The sequence below is a fragment of the Hyperolius riggenbachi genome, chromosome 6 (genome assembly GCF_040937935.1).
Source record: "Hyperolius riggenbachi isolate aHypRig1 chromosome 6, aHypRig1.pri, whole genome shotgun sequence".
Classification (NCBI taxonomy): domain Eukaryota; kingdom Metazoa; phylum Chordata; class Amphibia; order Anura; family Hyperoliidae; genus Hyperolius; species Hyperolius riggenbachi.
Genome location: NC_090651.1, coordinates 175865773 through 175885065, shown reverse-complemented (window position 1 = coordinate 175885065; position 19293 = coordinate 175865773). Strand labels below are relative to the sequence as shown.

General features: G+C 43.5%; 1 protein-coding gene across 1 annotated transcript in view; it reads left to right on the top strand.

The window, feature by feature from the left end:
- The window catches only part of LOC137522612 (putative RNA-binding protein Luc7-like 2), a 556548-nt gene that overhangs the window by 155792 nt on the left and 381463 nt on the right, over nucleotides 1–19293 (top strand). The window contains exon 4 of the mRNA XM_068242690.1: nucleotides 16184–16282. Within this exon, the coding sequence (XP_068098791.1) occupies nucleotides 16184–16282 (99 nt within the window). The remainder of the gene's footprint in view (nucleotides 1–16183; nucleotides 16283–19293) is intronic.

Below are 19293 nucleotides of genomic sequence, written 5' to 3'. Positions count from 1 at the left end.
ATCCAAATAGTTTCCAAACAAATTACAACCAGGTACCCAATATTCCTCACCAAACATTCCACCCTGGGCCAGCCACTGACAAACAGGACTTAACACAGTTCCCCTAGCCGCAAGAACCTTTGTGGAATGTTGAGAAAAATTTCCATCAGCTATAATGAAGCATTATTGATTCATGTAAAATTATGATTTATTATGATGCCAACCAAGTATGTGCAAAGATTGCAATTCTTATTTTCCTATATGTAATGCAACATTTGTTAATAGTATGACATTGTTGTACTATATTGCTCATGGTATGATTAAAAAGATCTCTCAAAAAAGTGGACATCTCGGTTATGTTATGTCCAAGTGCTTACACTTGGACCCTCATACCAGAACATATGACCACAATAACACCTAAATTTTCCTTACCAAACAAACACAGAGGCCCAGTGCACAACAAAACCGCTAGCAGATCCTCAAAATGCTGGTGGTTTTTGAAACAAAGAGCCGATATTTGGACGGGTGCACACCGAGCGGATTTGGTATGCGATCCACCAGCTGCATCAGACACTGAAAAGGCTTGGCTATTGTATTTAAATGTGTGGTGAACACTGGCGGTTTGCAGTTTTGAGGAAACTGCAAACGTGCAGCAGGAGTCACGTTTGCGGTTTGTTAAAAACCACACGCCACCGGTGTGCACTAGGCCATTGAAATACATTAGGCAAGCGGATTTACAGGCGGATGTGGCTGGTGGAACACATCAAAATCCGCTCGGTGTGCACTGTGTCTTATAGTAATTACTGTCCATAAGGCAAGGCTGTTTGTGTATGAACTATATATTAATTCCCTTTGTTATTTATCAATAGCATTGCTGTCAGGGCCGGATTTCTGGCAAGGCCACATAGGCCATGGCCTAGGGCACCATAAGTTTAGGGGCGGCTCAGTGAGTGGCAGTAAAGCTTTTCTATGCAGCCATCCCTATCTACAAAGACAGCTTTAACCTTTGAACTCTCTGTCCTGTACTTGTGCTGTCCCTGCAAGATATGTAAGCCCTATCCTGCAGGTACACATCAGCCTAACTCTCATGGTGACACATTGGGTCCATCATTAACGAGATGGCAAACATAACATAAAAGTTCAAAACATAACATATAATCTATACGCATATTACTAAAATAGCTATTGTCTGTGACGCCAATGATGGAAAGTAAGGAGAATTCTCGTTGGGGCACACAGAGCTAACAACCATACAGACGATATAGTTGGCCTTGGGCGGTAAAAAGTACAAATCCGGCCCTGATTGCTGTACACATTTGCAATACTACTTTGCATTACAGTGAATAAGATGCGCTGCACTTTGAGGATTTGTACCATATATATCTATATACAGGGCAGTTTCTAGCCTAAATTTCATGCAGGGCGAGGGTGTAAAAATACACACACACACACACACTGGAGCCCGGTATAGGTGCCACCAGTATGGAGTCTAGGTTAGGTAGGTGCCTGCTGTATAGGTTAGGTAGGTAATTGAGGGTGGTGGGAGCGCATAATATTAACTCACCTTCTTTCAGGCCAGTAGCTGCTCTCACGCTGCTTCAATGTACTTCCTTTCTCGGCATCTGTCTCAGTAAACAGCGCCCCCTGTGTTGACATGCGATACATCATCACAGGGGGCGCTGTTACTGAGACAGATGCCAAGAAAGGAAGTACATTGAAGCAGCGTGAGATCGGCTATCCGGCTGAAGGAAGAACGTGTCTACGTGAGTTATTACGATTATGCTCGCTCCCACCGCCACTGCGCCCTCTCCTGCAGCAAGAAACCAGCGGCCCGGGCAATTGAACGCATCACACGCCCATAGAAACGATGTCTATATAGGGCTGTCTATATAAAAATGACACTAAACACCTAGCCTTCTCTATTGTTCTTTTGTCTTGGCTACATCAGCATGTTATCAGCCCTTATAAGAATCCCCCACTGACCATTCATTGTAGCTTTGGCTGGAATAATGATATGTGACTCAGTCTTCTGTGAGGTATTTTCAAGGCCACATGTGCCGCCTTGTGTCTGTTTTGCTGCTTTCGTGATCAATAGCTTAAAAACAGCCACATGGTGGCAGACTTGGTCTGGAGAACACAGCACACAGACACTCAGCTATTACTCCAGGCAAAGCATGTTGGAATACTCCATTGGGGATAGTACAAAGTAACACATATCTAATATGTGTTGCTACTATGCATATTTATAGTGATGCACTTGCATTAACATGCATTGTAATATTTTAGCAAGTATGCAACATCTAAGGTCAGTAGGTTCAAATGATACATGTGGATTACAGATGTAATAAGCTTGATGCATATGTGAACACATATTGCATTACATCATGTTAACTGCAAACTGGGTAAACAAGATAAAAAACTTTATGTAATAATTGACAACATGTTAGTAATCAAAACATTTAATTGATGAAAGGAGACACATTACGTCATGTTTCTCACAAACTTAACTTGGCCGAAAACATAAACGGCACACAATTTTAAAAAAACCATGTTATGTTGCCATGGCACTGCTCCAACACCATTAAATAGATTCATTTATGCCTTCCGAGTTTCTTTAGCACCTAGTGGAGGATTACGAGGTGCTGACACCTGGAGGTTGGTGAGGGCCACTGGCTGGCTCCTCCATTCGCCTGGCAATACCACTCCATTGGCCGTATCATCTATATCCACAGATTGTGTTGCCATGTATCTGGTGCCTTGTTGTCTGCGTAAGAAGTTGTGAAGAATGGTACACGCATACACAACCACATCGATTTTATCTATGCGCAGATTTATGAATGTGTGGAAAACACGAAATCTGTTTGCTAAGATTCCGAAGGCATTTTCAACAACTCGGCGCGCTCGGGACAATCTGTAGTTGAAGATTTTTTGTTGGTAAGTCAGAAGTTTCAGAGGAAATGGTTTTAGGATATTGGGATGAAGTGCAAACGCATCATCGGCCACAAAGACAAAATTGAGCCCAAATTTAGTTTGTGCATTTGATGGCAGATGCAATTGGTGTTGTTGTAATTTGCGATAGAAAGTAGTCTTGTCAATAACCCCTCCATCCTTCCGTTTTTTCCTACGTCCACATAAATAAATTCATAATTTGCATTGACTACTGCCATTAACACAACACTAAAAAAATTTTATAATTTATAATTGAAAAAATATGAGCCACTGTTTGCTGGTGGGGTAATCCGAATGTGCTTCCCATCTATCGCTCCTCCACAATTGGGAAAGTTCCAAGTATTCTCAAACTGTAGATAGTGATGTCCACTCCTCTGGTGTGGTTGGAAACTGTAGATCCAAAAATGATACACATTAATACCAGATTACATTACCTACACACATTCAAAACATGCACTAATGTACTACTGATCGATACTCATAATAAGTACAGTTAACATTGCAAAAATTGTAACGACAATCATAATATCCATGAGGGGTCTTACTACAAAGCAATGGTCTCCCCTGCAAAACTTTAGCAGGGGCCTCCTCCTGCTGGGGATAGAGCAGCGCTGTACTAAAGACTCTGCAGAACACTGATTAGGATTTATCTTGCGAATTTAATATGCAAAACTTCATATAAATTCCTTATCCGTGGCTGAGCAGATGCTGACATTACAACAATTGTGCAGACATCTATTTTGCAAACACTATCTCTGGGAAGGGCCCCTTGTGGCTTCTGGACCCCCCTGTGGCTACATCCCTTGCACCCTCTATTGGTGCACCTCTGCTATCCCTGTAATAATTATACCTTTTGTTAGAAACTTTTTATGCAACACAATCTGTAACATGACAATTAACCGACACGGAAATGGATTATGACTCAACTCTCTCTTGGAAACAATAAATAAAGGTGCCTGGCTGTTATGCAGCTCCTCTGACATGTATACTTTTGAACACTGCCCATCCACAACTATGCTGATAAGGTGCTTAAACTTCAATCACACTACCAGTTGTTTGTCAGTCCTGGTGAAGTATTTGTCTGCAGTAGAGGCATAAGCACACACACCTGAAAACAACATGCAGCTAACGTTGTTTTCAGGTGTGTGATTACGCCTCTACTGCAGACAAATACTTCACCAGGACTGATAAACAACTGGTATTGTTTAAAGAGACTCTGTAACAACAAAAACCTCCCCTGGGGGGTACTCACCTCGGGTGGGGGAAGCCTCCGGATCCTAATGAGGCTTCCCACGCCATCCTCTGTCCCACGGGGGTCTCGCCGCAGCCCTCCGAACAGCCGGCGACTGTGCCGACTGTCAGTTCAATATTTACCTTTGCTGGCTCCAGCGGGGGCGCTGTGGCGACTTTCGGCACGGAAATAGACGGAAATACCCGATCTCCGTCGGGTCCGCTCTACTGCGCAGGCGCCGGAAACTTGCGCCTGCACGGTAGAGCAGACCCGACGGCGATCGGGTATTTCCGCCTACTTCGGCGCCGACAGCCATCAGAGCGCCTGCGCAGGAGCCAGGAAGGTAAATATTGCGTCACGGCTGTACGGAGGGCTACAGCGAGACCCCCGAGGGACGCAGGACGGCGTGGGAAGCCTCATTAGGATCCTGAGGCTTCCCCCACCCGAGGTGAGTACCCCCCAGGGGCTGTTTTGTCGTTACAGTTCCTCTTTAAAGATGAACATTCATATCCCTCTCAGTTCAGCCTCACTTTAACAGTGTGAAGAGAGGGATCATAAAATGTTTTTAATAAAAAAACATGACTACTACTTCTATTGCAACACCAAAAAAAATTACAAAACATTCACATTTACATTGTTCACTGATATTAACACATACTAACCTTCATATGTTCATCCTTTAGACAGGTGATGATTGCCTGACAGGTTTTGGGGATAATGATTCCCAGGGCTTGTGGTGATATACCGGTGCTAAATTTCAAATCCTGCAAAGACCTCCCTGTGGCAAGATAGCGTAGAGTTGCCATGAGGCGCTGTTCGGCAGATATAGCCTTTCTGAGCCTTGTATCTTGCTTGCCAATATGAGGCCCAACAATGGAAAGCAGGAGTTGGAAAACGGTATCGCTCATCCTGAGATAGTTTTTAAAATCATCAGGAGCAGATGCTCTCAACTCCTGCAACTAGTTAACATAAGAGAAAGTGTCTCTTTGTTGCAGCCAAGATTTTGCCCACATCCGCTTCTTTTTTGCTGGTGCTGAAGCTTCAAGTTGCCTTGAAACATCATGCAAAAGAAATAGTGCTACAGCAGCTCTCTTCTTTGCAGGCAAATGTGATGCTTGACAGTTCGCAGCCATCGCGTAACGAATGTTCTGCATCAAACGTACGAACGGGTAACAAACTTTTATAAGAAGCAAAACGTACGTCATTTCCTAAAATCTACAATGGTAGCTGTACCTCATTTCCTCTTATCTACCGCGTATTTAGCATGCTAATTAACTACCCCGTCAACAGCTAATTATTATTATTATTATTATTTATTGTATTTATATAGCGCCAACATATTACGCAGCGCTGCACAATAGATAAAAGGGTTAACATACAAGGTAGGACATACAGGAAACTCACAACAAAACAAGATCATGCAAATGATTTGATAATACAGTGTCATAGTTCAAAATAGAGACTGTTCTAGTCCACAAGAGGGGTGATTGTCAGTAAGATTGCATAATCAAGCTGGAAACACTAAGGGAGATGGCCCTGCCAGAGGCTTACAATCTTAAGGGTGTGGGTGGAGACAATAGGTGTATCTGTTGAGAGGGTGTCTAATAAAACATATTATGGTGCTGGTGTAGGGGGGTATGCGAGCATGAAAGACAGAGGCGCATTGCCACTATTGGACCTTTTTGAGCTTGCACTCCTTGCCTGATGAAGCGGGTTATACCTGCGAAACGCGTTGCGGAGTGCCAAAATAAATTGTTATTTGCGATTTGAACAATCTCGATTGTCCATCATTTCAGGAGGTAAGTCCACCTGTACTCCTCCTTTTTAGTTGTTTTTAGATCATTTTAACCTGCCTGGCGCCTCTGTCCAAATTTGCAGAGCATGAAAGGGTGAGTCTTGAGAGCTTGTGTGAAGGTATTAAAGGTGGGGGTGAGTCTGGTGGCTGGAGCGAGCGAGTTCCAGAGAGCAGCTTATTGCGGGTGGACCTGGCAATCCAGAGACCAAAGGAAACACGGAGCGAATGCCTGGGGGTAGGATGGATAGGAATAAGGTTATGCCGAGGGGGTGTGTGGGTAGAGTTTGGGGGGGAGGGAAGGGAGGTGCAATGGGGGTTGAGGGCCAAAAGGGAGTCTAAAGACAGAAGAGGAGAGGGTGTGGGGAAACAGAAGGGGGACAAGGTGTAGAAGGAGATGGAGGTAGAGCATGTGGTGATGGGGGATAGCAAGATGGGGAGGGAGATAGCTTGGAAATGGTGGAGGGGTAAGGGAGTGAATAGGAGGGAACATTTTGTACTGATGGGATAAGGTAGAATGGGGTGTGGAGAGTGGAAGCATAGACAGGGGGACAGCAGTTAGACCAAGATGAGATAAATGTCACCTATGATGTGGCTAAAGGGGTTCAGCAAAGTTGCATCAGTAATCAATCTGGTAAGAAGCAGTCCACAGGAGATCAGCAGTGAAGTTGGCAGATCATCAATGATGGCAAAAAAAAACAACCCAGCTGTGTGTGATTGGTAGATGGGGTGTCTGGTTGGTTACGACGTAACTTGTCTGGAAGTCGGCGATGGATCAGTTGGTGGGGAGTTCAGCAGTGGAGCAGTTAGCGAAGATCAGCAGTAGTGTGGTTGGTGAGGCACGGTGAAAATTAATCAGTAGTGTAAGGCTTGGTGGTGTATTCTCCACAGTCAGCATGCAACGCATGAGCTGACATGAAGGAGGTACACACACTAGCACAAGGAAACAGGCTATCCCTAGTATAGTGGAGGGGAGGACTGACTCCAATACGAGATTGTGGCGCACAGAGCCGGTGCAGATCCGACAGCCACAAACAATACTTTTGCGATAACGTCTCAGCGCAAGGTAGCGCTGAGCGCATAAACCAGAACTGAGGAGATCAGGACAGGTAGACAGAATGAACGCTTGCTAGCTAGCCGCTACTTAGTGACAGCAAGCGTCCACAACAAGACAGACTGGAATGAGGCAGCCAAAGCGTTGCAGCGATGGCGTGCCTCACAAAGACAGGACAGGATAGTCAGGAAATAGCAGGATCAAGATAGATGAACGTAACACAGACAAATATACAATAAGTATGTTTTCCTAGCGTATTACAATTACAGCTATCAATGAAACTATTTGTAACGTCTGACTAACATATGTATATATCGGCAATGAACCGATATTTGACATAAGCAGGAACACTGACTTAGGACTGGAACGATACAGGGAACAGGACTCAGAAGGATTTGCTATCTCTTCGCAGAGATGAACGCAATCCACAAACGGTAACAGGACAGGATTCAGAAGGATTCATTATCTCCTCGCAGAGATGAACGCAATCCACAAACAGGACCAGGAACAGGATAACTAGCTCAGCACGGGTGATCACGATACGCGCAACCACCAAAACGTGCTGGAACTGACTAACTGAACACAGGATATAAACAGTTCGTGTACGTATATATCAGCGTCACTGATGTATCAACGTAACACGAATACAAGGAAAATAATAAACGTGCTGGTATGCATATATATTGGCAATGAACCAATATATGATGCAAAGACCAGCAAAGTATCTTTAGAACAAGAAACACGATCGGGGGCTGAAGCAACAGCAAGACAGGCTTAAACTGAAGCTATGAAAAAACCCGAGGAGTCCTGCAGGAAGCAGATCTTTATACTGAGGTCATCCAATGGGAGCAGACATGCAGATTCCCACACAGGTGAATGATAATCAGTCACAAGCTGACAGCAGGGAAAGGCAGACAAAGCTATGCAGCTTGCATGGAAAGAGATCAGAACTGCCTGAGCTGCAGCACTACTACTTCCAGCAATACCTGCTGCAGCAGCGATCATGACAGTACCCCCGCCCTTAAAGGCGGATACCAGACGCCTCTCAAAACTGACCTTCCCACGGAGACAACCTAACTGATAATTCATGATGACCGGGACAGCCCGGCAAGACCAAATTCCAGAATCAGTCATCACAAGACTGGACCCATCAGAACCAGAACCTACAGAACCATGCCCATCAGTACCACAAGTCTCAGTGTGACACCCATCAGAACCATGATTTCCAGAAGAAAGCCCCCCGAAGCTCTCTGAGCGATACCCACTGCCTTCCAGGGACCGTCCAAAAATGCCAAAGCCTTTGCAATGCCCACCGGAACTGTCTTTACCAACACAAAACCCACTGTTGAACCAGTCCAAGGTACCAGGACAAGCTTCCTCAGAGATCTCCCAGAACACTTTAAAGCTCCAAAGAGATCCCAAAAGGTCAGAACGCCCTTTAGGCTCACATGGAGAACTATCAAGAATCCCCATGGAACCTATGGCAATTCCCGAGTCAGGGTTACAAGGACAAACATCAAGATCAGGGCTTTCAGGGACCAGAACCATCTCTGGGCATGCAGGCAGACTGACAACATCAGAACATGTCTCCCCTAAGGAAGCATCCGAGTATGCTAACTCCTTAGACACACTTGGGCATTCTGGTACACAAAGCACATCTGGGCACACTGGCACAAGAGAAACCTCTGGGCATGTCAAGGAACTGTGAACCTCAGGGCCAGCCAAGATAGGACCGAAACCAGGACTGGACAAAAATTCATCATGACTAGACTTCACAAGCACTGGACTCTCACTAAAGAATGCAGGAACAGACTTGGATGTCGCTGATTCTAGCAAGGTTATTAACAAATCAGGTTCAGGGGCATAAACAAGACAGGACAAGTCTTCTGATGAATGAACTGAGCTAGATAGGGATTCCACAACTTCCTCTGGACTGGACAGAGACTCATCTAGTACCTGGGATTGGGGCTCCAAAGTAGCTGCAAAACAAGTCAATATTACAGCATCCCCCACTGAACTGGGCAAATCTGAGGAATTCCCTGGACAGGAAGGGAACTCCGGAATCTCTGCCACACCGGCCAGAGAATCAGAATCTTCCAAGATACCAGGCAGGTTTTCAGGAACACTTACTAAATCAGACTGAAATTCTGAGACTTCTGTTATTTTGACCAGAGAATCAGAATTATCCATGTTACAGGGCAAGACTTCTGAAACATTCAGAGGACAGGGCTGGAGTTCCTCGGCTGTTACAACACTGGAGAGGGACTCAACAACATTGGTTAAAACAGACTGTGTACAGGGCAAGGTATCTAAGACACTTGCTGACGAGGACAATATTTCAATGATTTCTGCTTCATCAGACAAAGATTCATCAAGTTTATTTAGAGTGGACTTTAATTCTAAGACAGCTGCTAAACAAGTGAATATTGCTGCAACACCCACTGAGGTAAGCAGTGCCTCAGAGTCTTCTGCTAGAGGGTTTGAAGTATCCAAAGTACTGGGTGAAGCATAGGACTCTGCGACTCCAGCTTCACTGGACAGGATCACTGAACAGTCCATATTGCAGGGCAAAACCATGGAAGCACCTGCTGGACAGCATAAGGATTCTGTGACCTGAGCTTCATAGGAGAGATCTACTGCACAATTCATGGTACAGGGCAAATTTACTGGAACATTTTCTGAACAAGGTAATAATTCTGCGATTTCAGGTTTACATAGCAGATGCTCTGAGCTATTCACGAAACTAGAGCGAGGTGTAGAAACAGGAAGATCAAGACACAATGTTTACGCATCTGAATCACCATTCATTTGTAAAATTGGAAAATTCAGATGCTGGGGTTCTGAGGTTTCTAGACAGGATTGCTGGGACTCGGAAACTGATGTAGTGCATCTATTGGCATCTGCTGGATCAGACAGGAGTTGAACTTTATTAACACAGGCAATTTCTGCAGAAGTGTTTGCAGAGGCAGGCAAGATTTTTCTGGTGTCTGTTTCACTGAACAAAGACTCATGAGTACTGGCTAGACTGGACTCGGAAGTCAGCAGGACCTCTGGATTCTCTGCTGAGAAATTTGTGCAGGGCAAGGTTAAGAAAGTATCAGTGGCTTCTGTTTTACTGGGAAGTAACACTGAGTTATCCATGGTACAGGGTGGAATTGCAGGAACTTCAATTTCACACAAAAAGAGCTCCGAATCACCTGCTGAATCAGCGAAAGGTGCTGAAGCAGGCGGGTCAGAACGCCAAATTTGCGAATTCGGAGTCACATAAAAATCATCCAAAATCAGTTCCCACACATCAATCAAAGGAGCCAAATAGTCATACCTACACACACCATTCTCTATTAGGTTATAGGCTGACTTAATGCATGCATTCAATACCATTTCACTTTTTGCACTGTAAAATTGACAAAATGAACTTGAATCATTCTTCCATTCACAGACCAGGGCTTCCATCTCTCCCCTTTCGAATGGAGGATCCCATGCATACTTAACAGCGAAACATTTAGCTGATCACAGTTTGCAGATATGATTGTGGCAGGCACATGTATAGGGTTAATTAGCAGGTGATTGGCAGATTCCTTATTCTTAAGAATCTCCAATACCTGTAGCAAGTGTTGAACTGTAGTGTATGCAAACTTCCCTTGGTTCACAAATAAGTTGATTTGTTCAATACTCTGTAATATCTCCTCATAATCATACTCAGATAATTCATTTAAACAAAAATCTTTATTTTCCCTAGCCAGGGAGGAAAGTTCATTAGTAGTTTCATAAGTCCATTTAACTCCCCTGAAAGACAATTGCATTTCATTATCTGTTAATGGCAGAATCTCATTATAGGTCTCAGTCGCTAAGGATAACGACTCTGCAGATCGGACACGTTTCTTAGAACGTTTGTGTTTTGCCTTAGACCCTGCTGCCTTTGGTGATTTATTCAAAGCTGCAGGAAAATTATCAGGAACGCTCTCTGCTTGCTGATCATTTTTGCAAACAATTGAAGGGGAAGCTGATTGGCCTGCTGCCAGGAGTTCATTTAGAGGAAAAGGCAATGGATCTATGCACAACCAGTTATGGATCACAAACGCTAGAAATTCCAGCGGTCTCTCTTTCAAATCGGAACGATTGAGAACATCAAATGCCCACTGAAACAATTGCCCTTTAAACAAAATATAAACTAGCTGGAGTGCCCAGGTTGAAACAGGAGTCGCTTGGAGATCGGGATTGGCCAGGAACCTGGCACATTCAGAGAAAAACTCATTTTCTGTTTCAGAGCTAAGTTCTTCAAATTTCTTAAAGGAACAGGAACCATAATTAACAGTGTCATACTTTCTGGGAATCTCCCCCACAATGGGGATTGGTAATTGGGTTTTCATAATGTAAGGCTTGGTGGTGTATTCTCCACAGTCAGCATGCAACGCATGAGCTGACATGAAGGAGGTACACACACTAGCACAAGGAAACAGGCTATCCCTAGTATAGTGGAGGGGAGGACTGACTCCAATACGAGATTGTGGCGCACAGAGCCGGTGCAGATCCGACAGCCACAAACAATACTTTTGCGATAACGTCTCAGCGCAAGGTAGCGCTGAGCGCATAAACCAGAACTGAGGAGATCAGGACAGGTAGACAGAATGAACGCTTGCTAGCTAGCCGCTACTTAGTGACAGCAAGCGTCCACAACAAGACAGACTGGAATGAGGCAGCCAAAGCGTTGCAGCGATGGCGTGCCTCACAAAGACAGGACAGGATAGTCAGGAAATAGCAGGATCAAGATAGATGAACGTAACACAGACAAATATACAATAAGTATGTTTTCCTAGCGTATTACAATTACAGCTATCAATGAAACTATTTGTAACGTCTGACTAACATATGTATATATCGGCAATGAACCGATATATGACATAAGCAGGAACACTGACTTAGGACTGGAACGATACAGGGAACAGGACTCAGAAGGATTCGCTATCTCTTCGCAGTCGCAGAGATGAACGCAATCCACAAACGGTAACAGGACAGGATTCAGAAGGATTCATTATCTCCTCGCAGAGATGAACGCAATCCACAAACAGGACCAGGAACAGGATAACTAGCTCAGCACGGGTGATCACGATACGCGCAACCACCAAAACGTGCTGGAACTGACTAACTGAACACAGGATATAAACAGTTCGTGTACGTATATATCAGCGTCACTGATGTATCAACGTAACACGAATACAAGGAAAATAATAAACGTGCTGGTATGCATATATATTGGCAATGAACCAATATATGATGCAAAGACCAGCAAAGTATCTTTAGAACAAGAAACACGATCGGGGGCTGAAGCAACAGCAAGACAGGCTTAAACTGAAGCTATGAAAAAACCCGAGGAGTCCTGCAGGAAGCAGATCTTTATACTGAGGTCATCCAATGGGAGCAGACATGCAGATTCCCACACAGGTGAATGATAATCAGTCACAAGCTGACCGCAGGGAAAGGCAGACAAAGCTATGCAGCTTGCATGGAAAGAGATCAGAACTGCCTGAGCTGCAGCACTACTACTTCCAGCAATACCTGCTGCAGCAGCGATCATGACAAGTAGTTTGGTAAGCGGGTGTGCAGTGCTTAAATTTAGCTGTCTGTATGTTTAGCTGGTGTATGTTCAATATGGTATTGAAGGTACTTCTATGCAGGGTGTAGAAAATCAGCAGATGACCAACAGCCCAGAGATCTGTGCTAGTTCACTTCTGTTCCCTTCTGGCTCAATTCTGGTATAATTCGGTTTGTCTAAAGTACCCTTAAAATTAATACCCTTTACATTTATACACTGCTGACCAAGGTCATGCTGACTATATGATCTACTAATATACCCCTGACTAGATTGATGCTAACAAGCAGACTGCTTGCAGCTGTGAATATACTATACACTAGACTCTAGCCACACAGGGGCAGGGCCAGTCTAAAGATATGCAAATTGTGACTAATGAAATTAAGTAGGCAAATGGTAACACAGGAAGAAGCCCCAATTATTAACATTAACTAATGATCGTTACAGCCGATCGTTCCAGTGTGTACGTTCATCGGCCGATTATCGATGATACGTCACATCCGTTTGCTCACGCATCTTCTTTCCTGAAACGTTCTTAATTACTAGAACACTCTGCTCAGTGTGTACGTTCATCATTGGGATCCGTCGTTGCATTCCTGTCGTGGTACTATCGTTCGTCTTTCAATTATCGTTCGTTAGGAACGATCGTTATCGCAAGTGTGTACGTAGCATAAGACTGCCACAGACCTCTATGGATGTTTTGTGTTTTCACATCCATAGGACATGCACATGAAAAGGCATTTAGGTACAAAACTATTTCCACCCACAGTGGACATCTATGAGTATCTTTGTTTCCCAATATTCCTGTGCCATGGACATCTAAATGGTGTTAAGTAGTTCTGGCTCAGTGCCAACTTTCTACTGTACTTGAAATATGCAAATCTAAGATGAAGCAGAGTTATGCAAATGTTACTGCAAATCTATGCAACTTGAAAATGGACCAATGAAATACTTTCAATGCAAGATTTTCTTGTTAGGTTACATTATTTAGTATCATAATAATTAGCATAATGCTCAACCACCTCAAATTTATTTGCATCTCAATGACATGCCTACTGATTAATGTGGACTGGTACATGTAGATTTGGGAAATACATTTAATAAATATAATTCAAACCTAGATGGCACTGGGGTGTAGCTTGTAAAAAAAAAAAAAAAAAAGATTGCTGGCAGTCTAGTTGTAGGCCGTAGACACACTGTGGCCTGGTGCACACCAGAGGAGTTTTTCTGAGCGTTTTGAGTTTTTAAATCTGCTAATGTTATCCTATGTGTCTGTGCACACTGGAGCAATGAGGTTTTGTAAAAAAAACCCATAGCATTACATTGGGAAGAGCTTTTGAAACCTCTAACGCCCAAACGCTAGAGATTTCAAAAGTTCTTCCCAATGTAATGCTATGGTTTTTTTTTACAAAACCTCATTGCTCCAGTGTGCACAGACACATAGGATAACATTAACAGCAGATTTAAAAACTCAAAACGCTCAGAAAAACTCCTCTGGTGTGCACCAGGCCTGTGAGTGTTTTCTGAGAGCTTTTCTGACCCTCAGCGCTTTCTGAGTGTTTTTTTTTTTAAACGCTTCCATTGACTTGCATTAAAATTGCGGTAAAATCTTTGAGATCTTTTGAAAAATCTCGATCACTGCGATTTTACCGTGATTTTTCCATAGGGGCATTTTTTTTTTCTTAAAATGCTCAGAAAGCACAGTGGGTCAGAAAGAGCTCACAGTGTGTCTACAGCCTTAAAGGCTTTTAGTAGGTATTTCTTATGTGCTCTAATATTTTTTTTTTTCTGCCAGCTTTGAAACCTGCATTTCCTTTTTGGGTTGTGTGCCCCACTTAATAAATCCCCCCTCACCCCATTTTGGACAACAAATCTTTGTCTACATAGCCTTGAACTTAGTTTAAATGGCCTGAGGGAAGTCATTTCTACCTCTTGGTTTTCTAACAAAGATGAGCAGAGTTAGGCTGACCAGTTTTTTACCCAGTGTTTCTAAATGATAGATTTCTGAAATTAATCTATTCCTACCACACACAGCACATACATTTTTATTTTTTTCAATACATTCCAGCTGGCAATCTATTGAAAATCCATCGAACTTTAGCATTGCACTGTGCAATGCAGTGGGCTGCTGATCTACCGTTCCTGCCCTGCATCCGATTGACCTACATTTTCTGTGTTGTTGCATTGATACCTTCGATCGATTTTTCAGTTGTTCAAACATTTAAAGGATTTGATCCCCATGCAATTTGATCAGCGTGATCGAATTTGCAGAGAGTCAAATGGGAAAATCGATGTGTGCATGGGCACCTTAAGCAGGAGATACTTTATACAATGTTTAATAGGTTACCTGTTAGCTGTTACATTATATTGATTTTAAGAAAATCCTACTAGATAGATGTTTCATTAGCTTGTTGATTAAACAGGGAAGGTCATTCTTCGGGAGATTTAGTGCGGAAGAGAGCAGGGGCTTGCACACAGGAGCAGCACCAGAATGAGACTCCATAGTTCTATGCTACTGCAAGCTGTACAAAGTTAGAGGGGAGAGAGAGAGATTACATGAAATCTATGTAGCAAAGTAATATATGATCAGGTACTAGATGTATGCCCATTCATGTTGCTTACGTACCTTTAGATAATTGACTGCATAAGCACTAGTCTGAATGCTGTCTAAAGGCAGTCTCTAAGCTGTTCAGAAATTTTGCTGCCGCTAATGTTAAAGAGAGTTAACAAAAATTGCATCCTGTTTTTTTATCATCCTACAAGTTCCAAAAGCTATTCTAATTGTTCTGGCTTACTGCAGCACGTTCTACTATCACCATCTCTGTAATAAATCAACTTATCTCTCTCTTGTCAGACTTGTCAGGCCTGTGTCTGGAAGGCTGCCAAGTTCTTCAGTGTTGTGGTTCTGCTATGAACTCCCCCATCCAGGCCCCTCTCTGCACACTGCCTGTGTGATATTTAGATTAGTGCAGCTTCTCTCTGTTCTATTGTCTTTTACAAGCTGGATAAATCCTCCTCTAAGCTGGCTGGGCTTTCACATACTGAGGAATTACATACAGGCACAGCTGTCTGCACTCTGCAGGAAGAAATAGCCTGACACTTCAGTGGAAGATAGCTGCAGGGGGAAAGAAACACACAAATGATCTCTTGAGATTCAAAAGGATGGCTGTATACAGCCTGCTTGTGTATGGATGTATTTTCTATGTGTGGACATACTGTACATCAATCTACTTCCTGTTTTGGTTGCCATTTTGTTTGTTTATAAACAAACTTTTTAAAACTGTTTTTAACCACTTTTAATGCGGCGAGGAGCGGCGAAATTGTGACAGAGGGTAATAAGAGATGTCCCCTAACGCACTGGTATGTTTACTTTTGTGCGATTTTAACAATACAGATTCTCTTTAAAGTATGAATAAATTAAAGAGGTATAGATTGACAAATATGATTCCTGTTTAATACCCAGTCCATTAACACTTTCATTCAAGCTCGCTGTTCACATGGACTGCTAGAACTAGTTTACAACATTTTATAAAATACTTTTTACGTTATGCCATATTTTTAATCTTTTTGTCATTTTTTTCTTTGCAGAGGATGGATTTAGGGGAATGTCTAAAGGTACATGATCTGGCCTTGAGAGCAGATTATGAGATAGCTTCCAAACACCAAGATTTCTTCTTCGAGCTTGATGTAAGTTTTTTTTTTTTCAAATGCAGGTGTTTGTCATGTGTACACATTTTGTAAATAGTGTCTGAGGCTTATTCTATTTTGGGATGTGTGCTTTTGTCATGATAATAAATGGGCATATCTGAAAGGTTTTTGTTTTGTTTTTTACACACGGTTTATTATAAATACTGCAACTAATAGCTTATTTCTCTGTGTTGAATACCAATGCTGTACGTGTAGAAAACACGCACAGCACTGGTATTCAACACATAGAGAAGTAGGCTGTTAGTATGTAGTCATACACATTAATTTTGCAGAGTAATAATACAAAGTTTAACACTAGAAAGATACAAATATAACTGGCACCAGTCATACCACCCCCATCTTCCAAGCAAGATCTATAAATTTAGCTTTAGGACTTGGTTCAGACGGACGTGCCACATATTTGACCATTGCAGACAGACACTGAAACGTGGTGGTAAATAATCCTGGAAGCAACCTGCTGCACACAGTTTCAGCTAAGCACCGTGCACGCAGTTGGGAAAATCGGGATCACAGCGCAATGTTTGCAAACACCATGTAAACTATAGTGCCAACGGCTGTCCAATCGTCAGAATGGACAGTGTTCAAGCGACGAGTGCCACAGCTGTTTACCACTGTATAACCATCCATCTGAACCAAGCCTCGGCCTGAGGCTGCTTCCTGTGGCAATGCATTCCACATCTTAATCACTTTTACTGTAAAGAACCTTTTCCTAAATAAATGGCTAAAACGTTATTCCTCCATGCACAGATCATGTCCTTTAAAGCGGATCCGAGGTGAAAAAATAACTATAACAAGTAACTTGTCCTTATTTAGTTTAGTTAAGTTTAGATGGTTTACACAGTAAACTAGCTGCAAACAGCTTCATCAGTAAATACATTTTTTTTCCTGTTATACAATGAGAGCTGCCATTTTCTGCTTGGAATCATTACACAGGTAATCTTATCTTTATTTCCACACCTCAGACTGTGCACTCCACTCCCCCTTCCCTCCCCTTGCCTCCGAAATCCCGTGCATGCTCAGTGTGTGCTGGGGCTGTCCTGTGTGAACGTCAGTGCAGCTTACCCCCCCTAAATGACAGACAGCAGTGGGCTCATGTCCTCCATCCTGTGACGATCCATGCTGGCTCCCACTGCTACTTCAGCGTTAGAGGAGCTAAGGGGGGAGGGGGGGAGGCTGGCTTTCTGTTTTTATTAGGTGATATATATAAAAAATAGGCATTTGGAGGGTGTATCGCCCTAAAAAAAATATGTCGAACAGGCACAAAAAGGAGGACATCAAAACCTGGTCTGGGATCCTGTCAGCCTGCTCTATATTTATTCATACATGCCCAGGTGACAGGACACTTCAGAGTGTTGTCCCCATAGATAGCAGCCCTCCTGCAAGGCTCATATCTCCCGGCAGCTAGGATAGTAGGATGTGTGACTACTAGAGAGAGGGGGTCGTGGCTGCACTACACACAGTGCTTTTGCCAGGACAGACCCCCCCCCTCCTTTTTTAGAATGAGGATCCATCCATCCCCTGGTGTGTGTGTGTCAGTGTTTAGAAGCTGCCTCTCCTCCTTCATTTCAGCAGATCAGTGCAGCATAATAACTCCCCTGACTCCAGCCTGGAAGTCTTCTCTTATCTGCATTCCGATCATGTAACTCTGCCTCTGTGCTCTGGTCTTCCTGCATGTCGGGTGAACTCACATGACATGCAGTCCAGGAGCACAGATCAGAGGCAGAGCTACAGGATCAGAGTGCAGACAAGAGAAAACTTCCATGCTGGAGTAAGGGGAGTTACGCCACGCTGATCTCCTGGAAGGGAGGAGGGGCAGCTTCTGATACACATCTCGCGCTGATCTGCAGGTCTGCAAACAGAATAGCCAGCACAAGTAAGGGACACGCTGGCTTCCACCGCTACTTCTTCTACTAGCTTCCAGGTCAGATTTATGTGCTGCCACTGTGACAGTCTGACAGATGCTGCTGCTCACGCTACTATCGCGTGAGTTCAGCAGCCTTTAGACTTGAATCACCGCCTCTGCCTCCTCCTTAGCCAAAGCCTCCTCCTCCCGATAATTAGGTCCCATGAGTGACTGCAGCCTGGGACAGAACGCCGCGGCGTTTAGAGAAGCTGAGGGGCGTGGCTTTCTGTTTTTATTAGGTTTTTATTATATAATATAGAAAGAAATAGGCAATTATAAAGTGTAATGCCCTAAAAAATGTCCAAAAGGCACAAAAACAGGGACTTCAAAACTTGGTCTCGGATCCACTTTAAGAAGGCCTAGGGACAAAAAGCTCACCCGCCAAGCTTTTATATTGCCCTCTGATGTATTTATACATGTGACGGATATTGCGAAAGTCGTGCGCGTAAACGCCAGCGATTTTCGCAATAGTCGTGCGCAGTCCCTGTCAGTCTTGGGTAAATGCACAATAGATGTCAATTTCCCTCTCTCTTACTGAGAACAGTAACCTTCCCCCCACATCCTGTTCAGGTCAGGAAAGAATTCACACGTGGCCAGACCACCTGGACAGCAGACATTTGGTCACATAGCTCATGTTCCACCAAACCAGCTCAAACTGGTTGAGACTCACATTTCCCTCCAAGCTCATAGCTTCACACAATGAGAACCTTTACTTTATTAATAATTCAAGATGGGTTTGGCACAGAAAGACAACAAACACATTTCCTGATACCCAGAAATCAGTTCTATCACTCACATGATTTATAATTTTCTGGCTATCAGGAATCAATAGAGAGACCCCTTTATCCGGCATGCGTAGAGCCAATTCATTAGACTAGAAGTGTATAGTCTCATTTAATACAGAGTCGCATGCTGCTTATGAATATGGTCTCGGATTTGCGTTGCACCCATCTGGGGCGGAATTACACAAATTATTAATAATTGGTACATTCCTTGCTCCAAGTCTGTGGGTGGTAACTTGCCTGCTAGGAGGTAACCCTGCCTCAAACACACCTACTTTCCAGGTAGTGACCGCCCCAAAACTCTG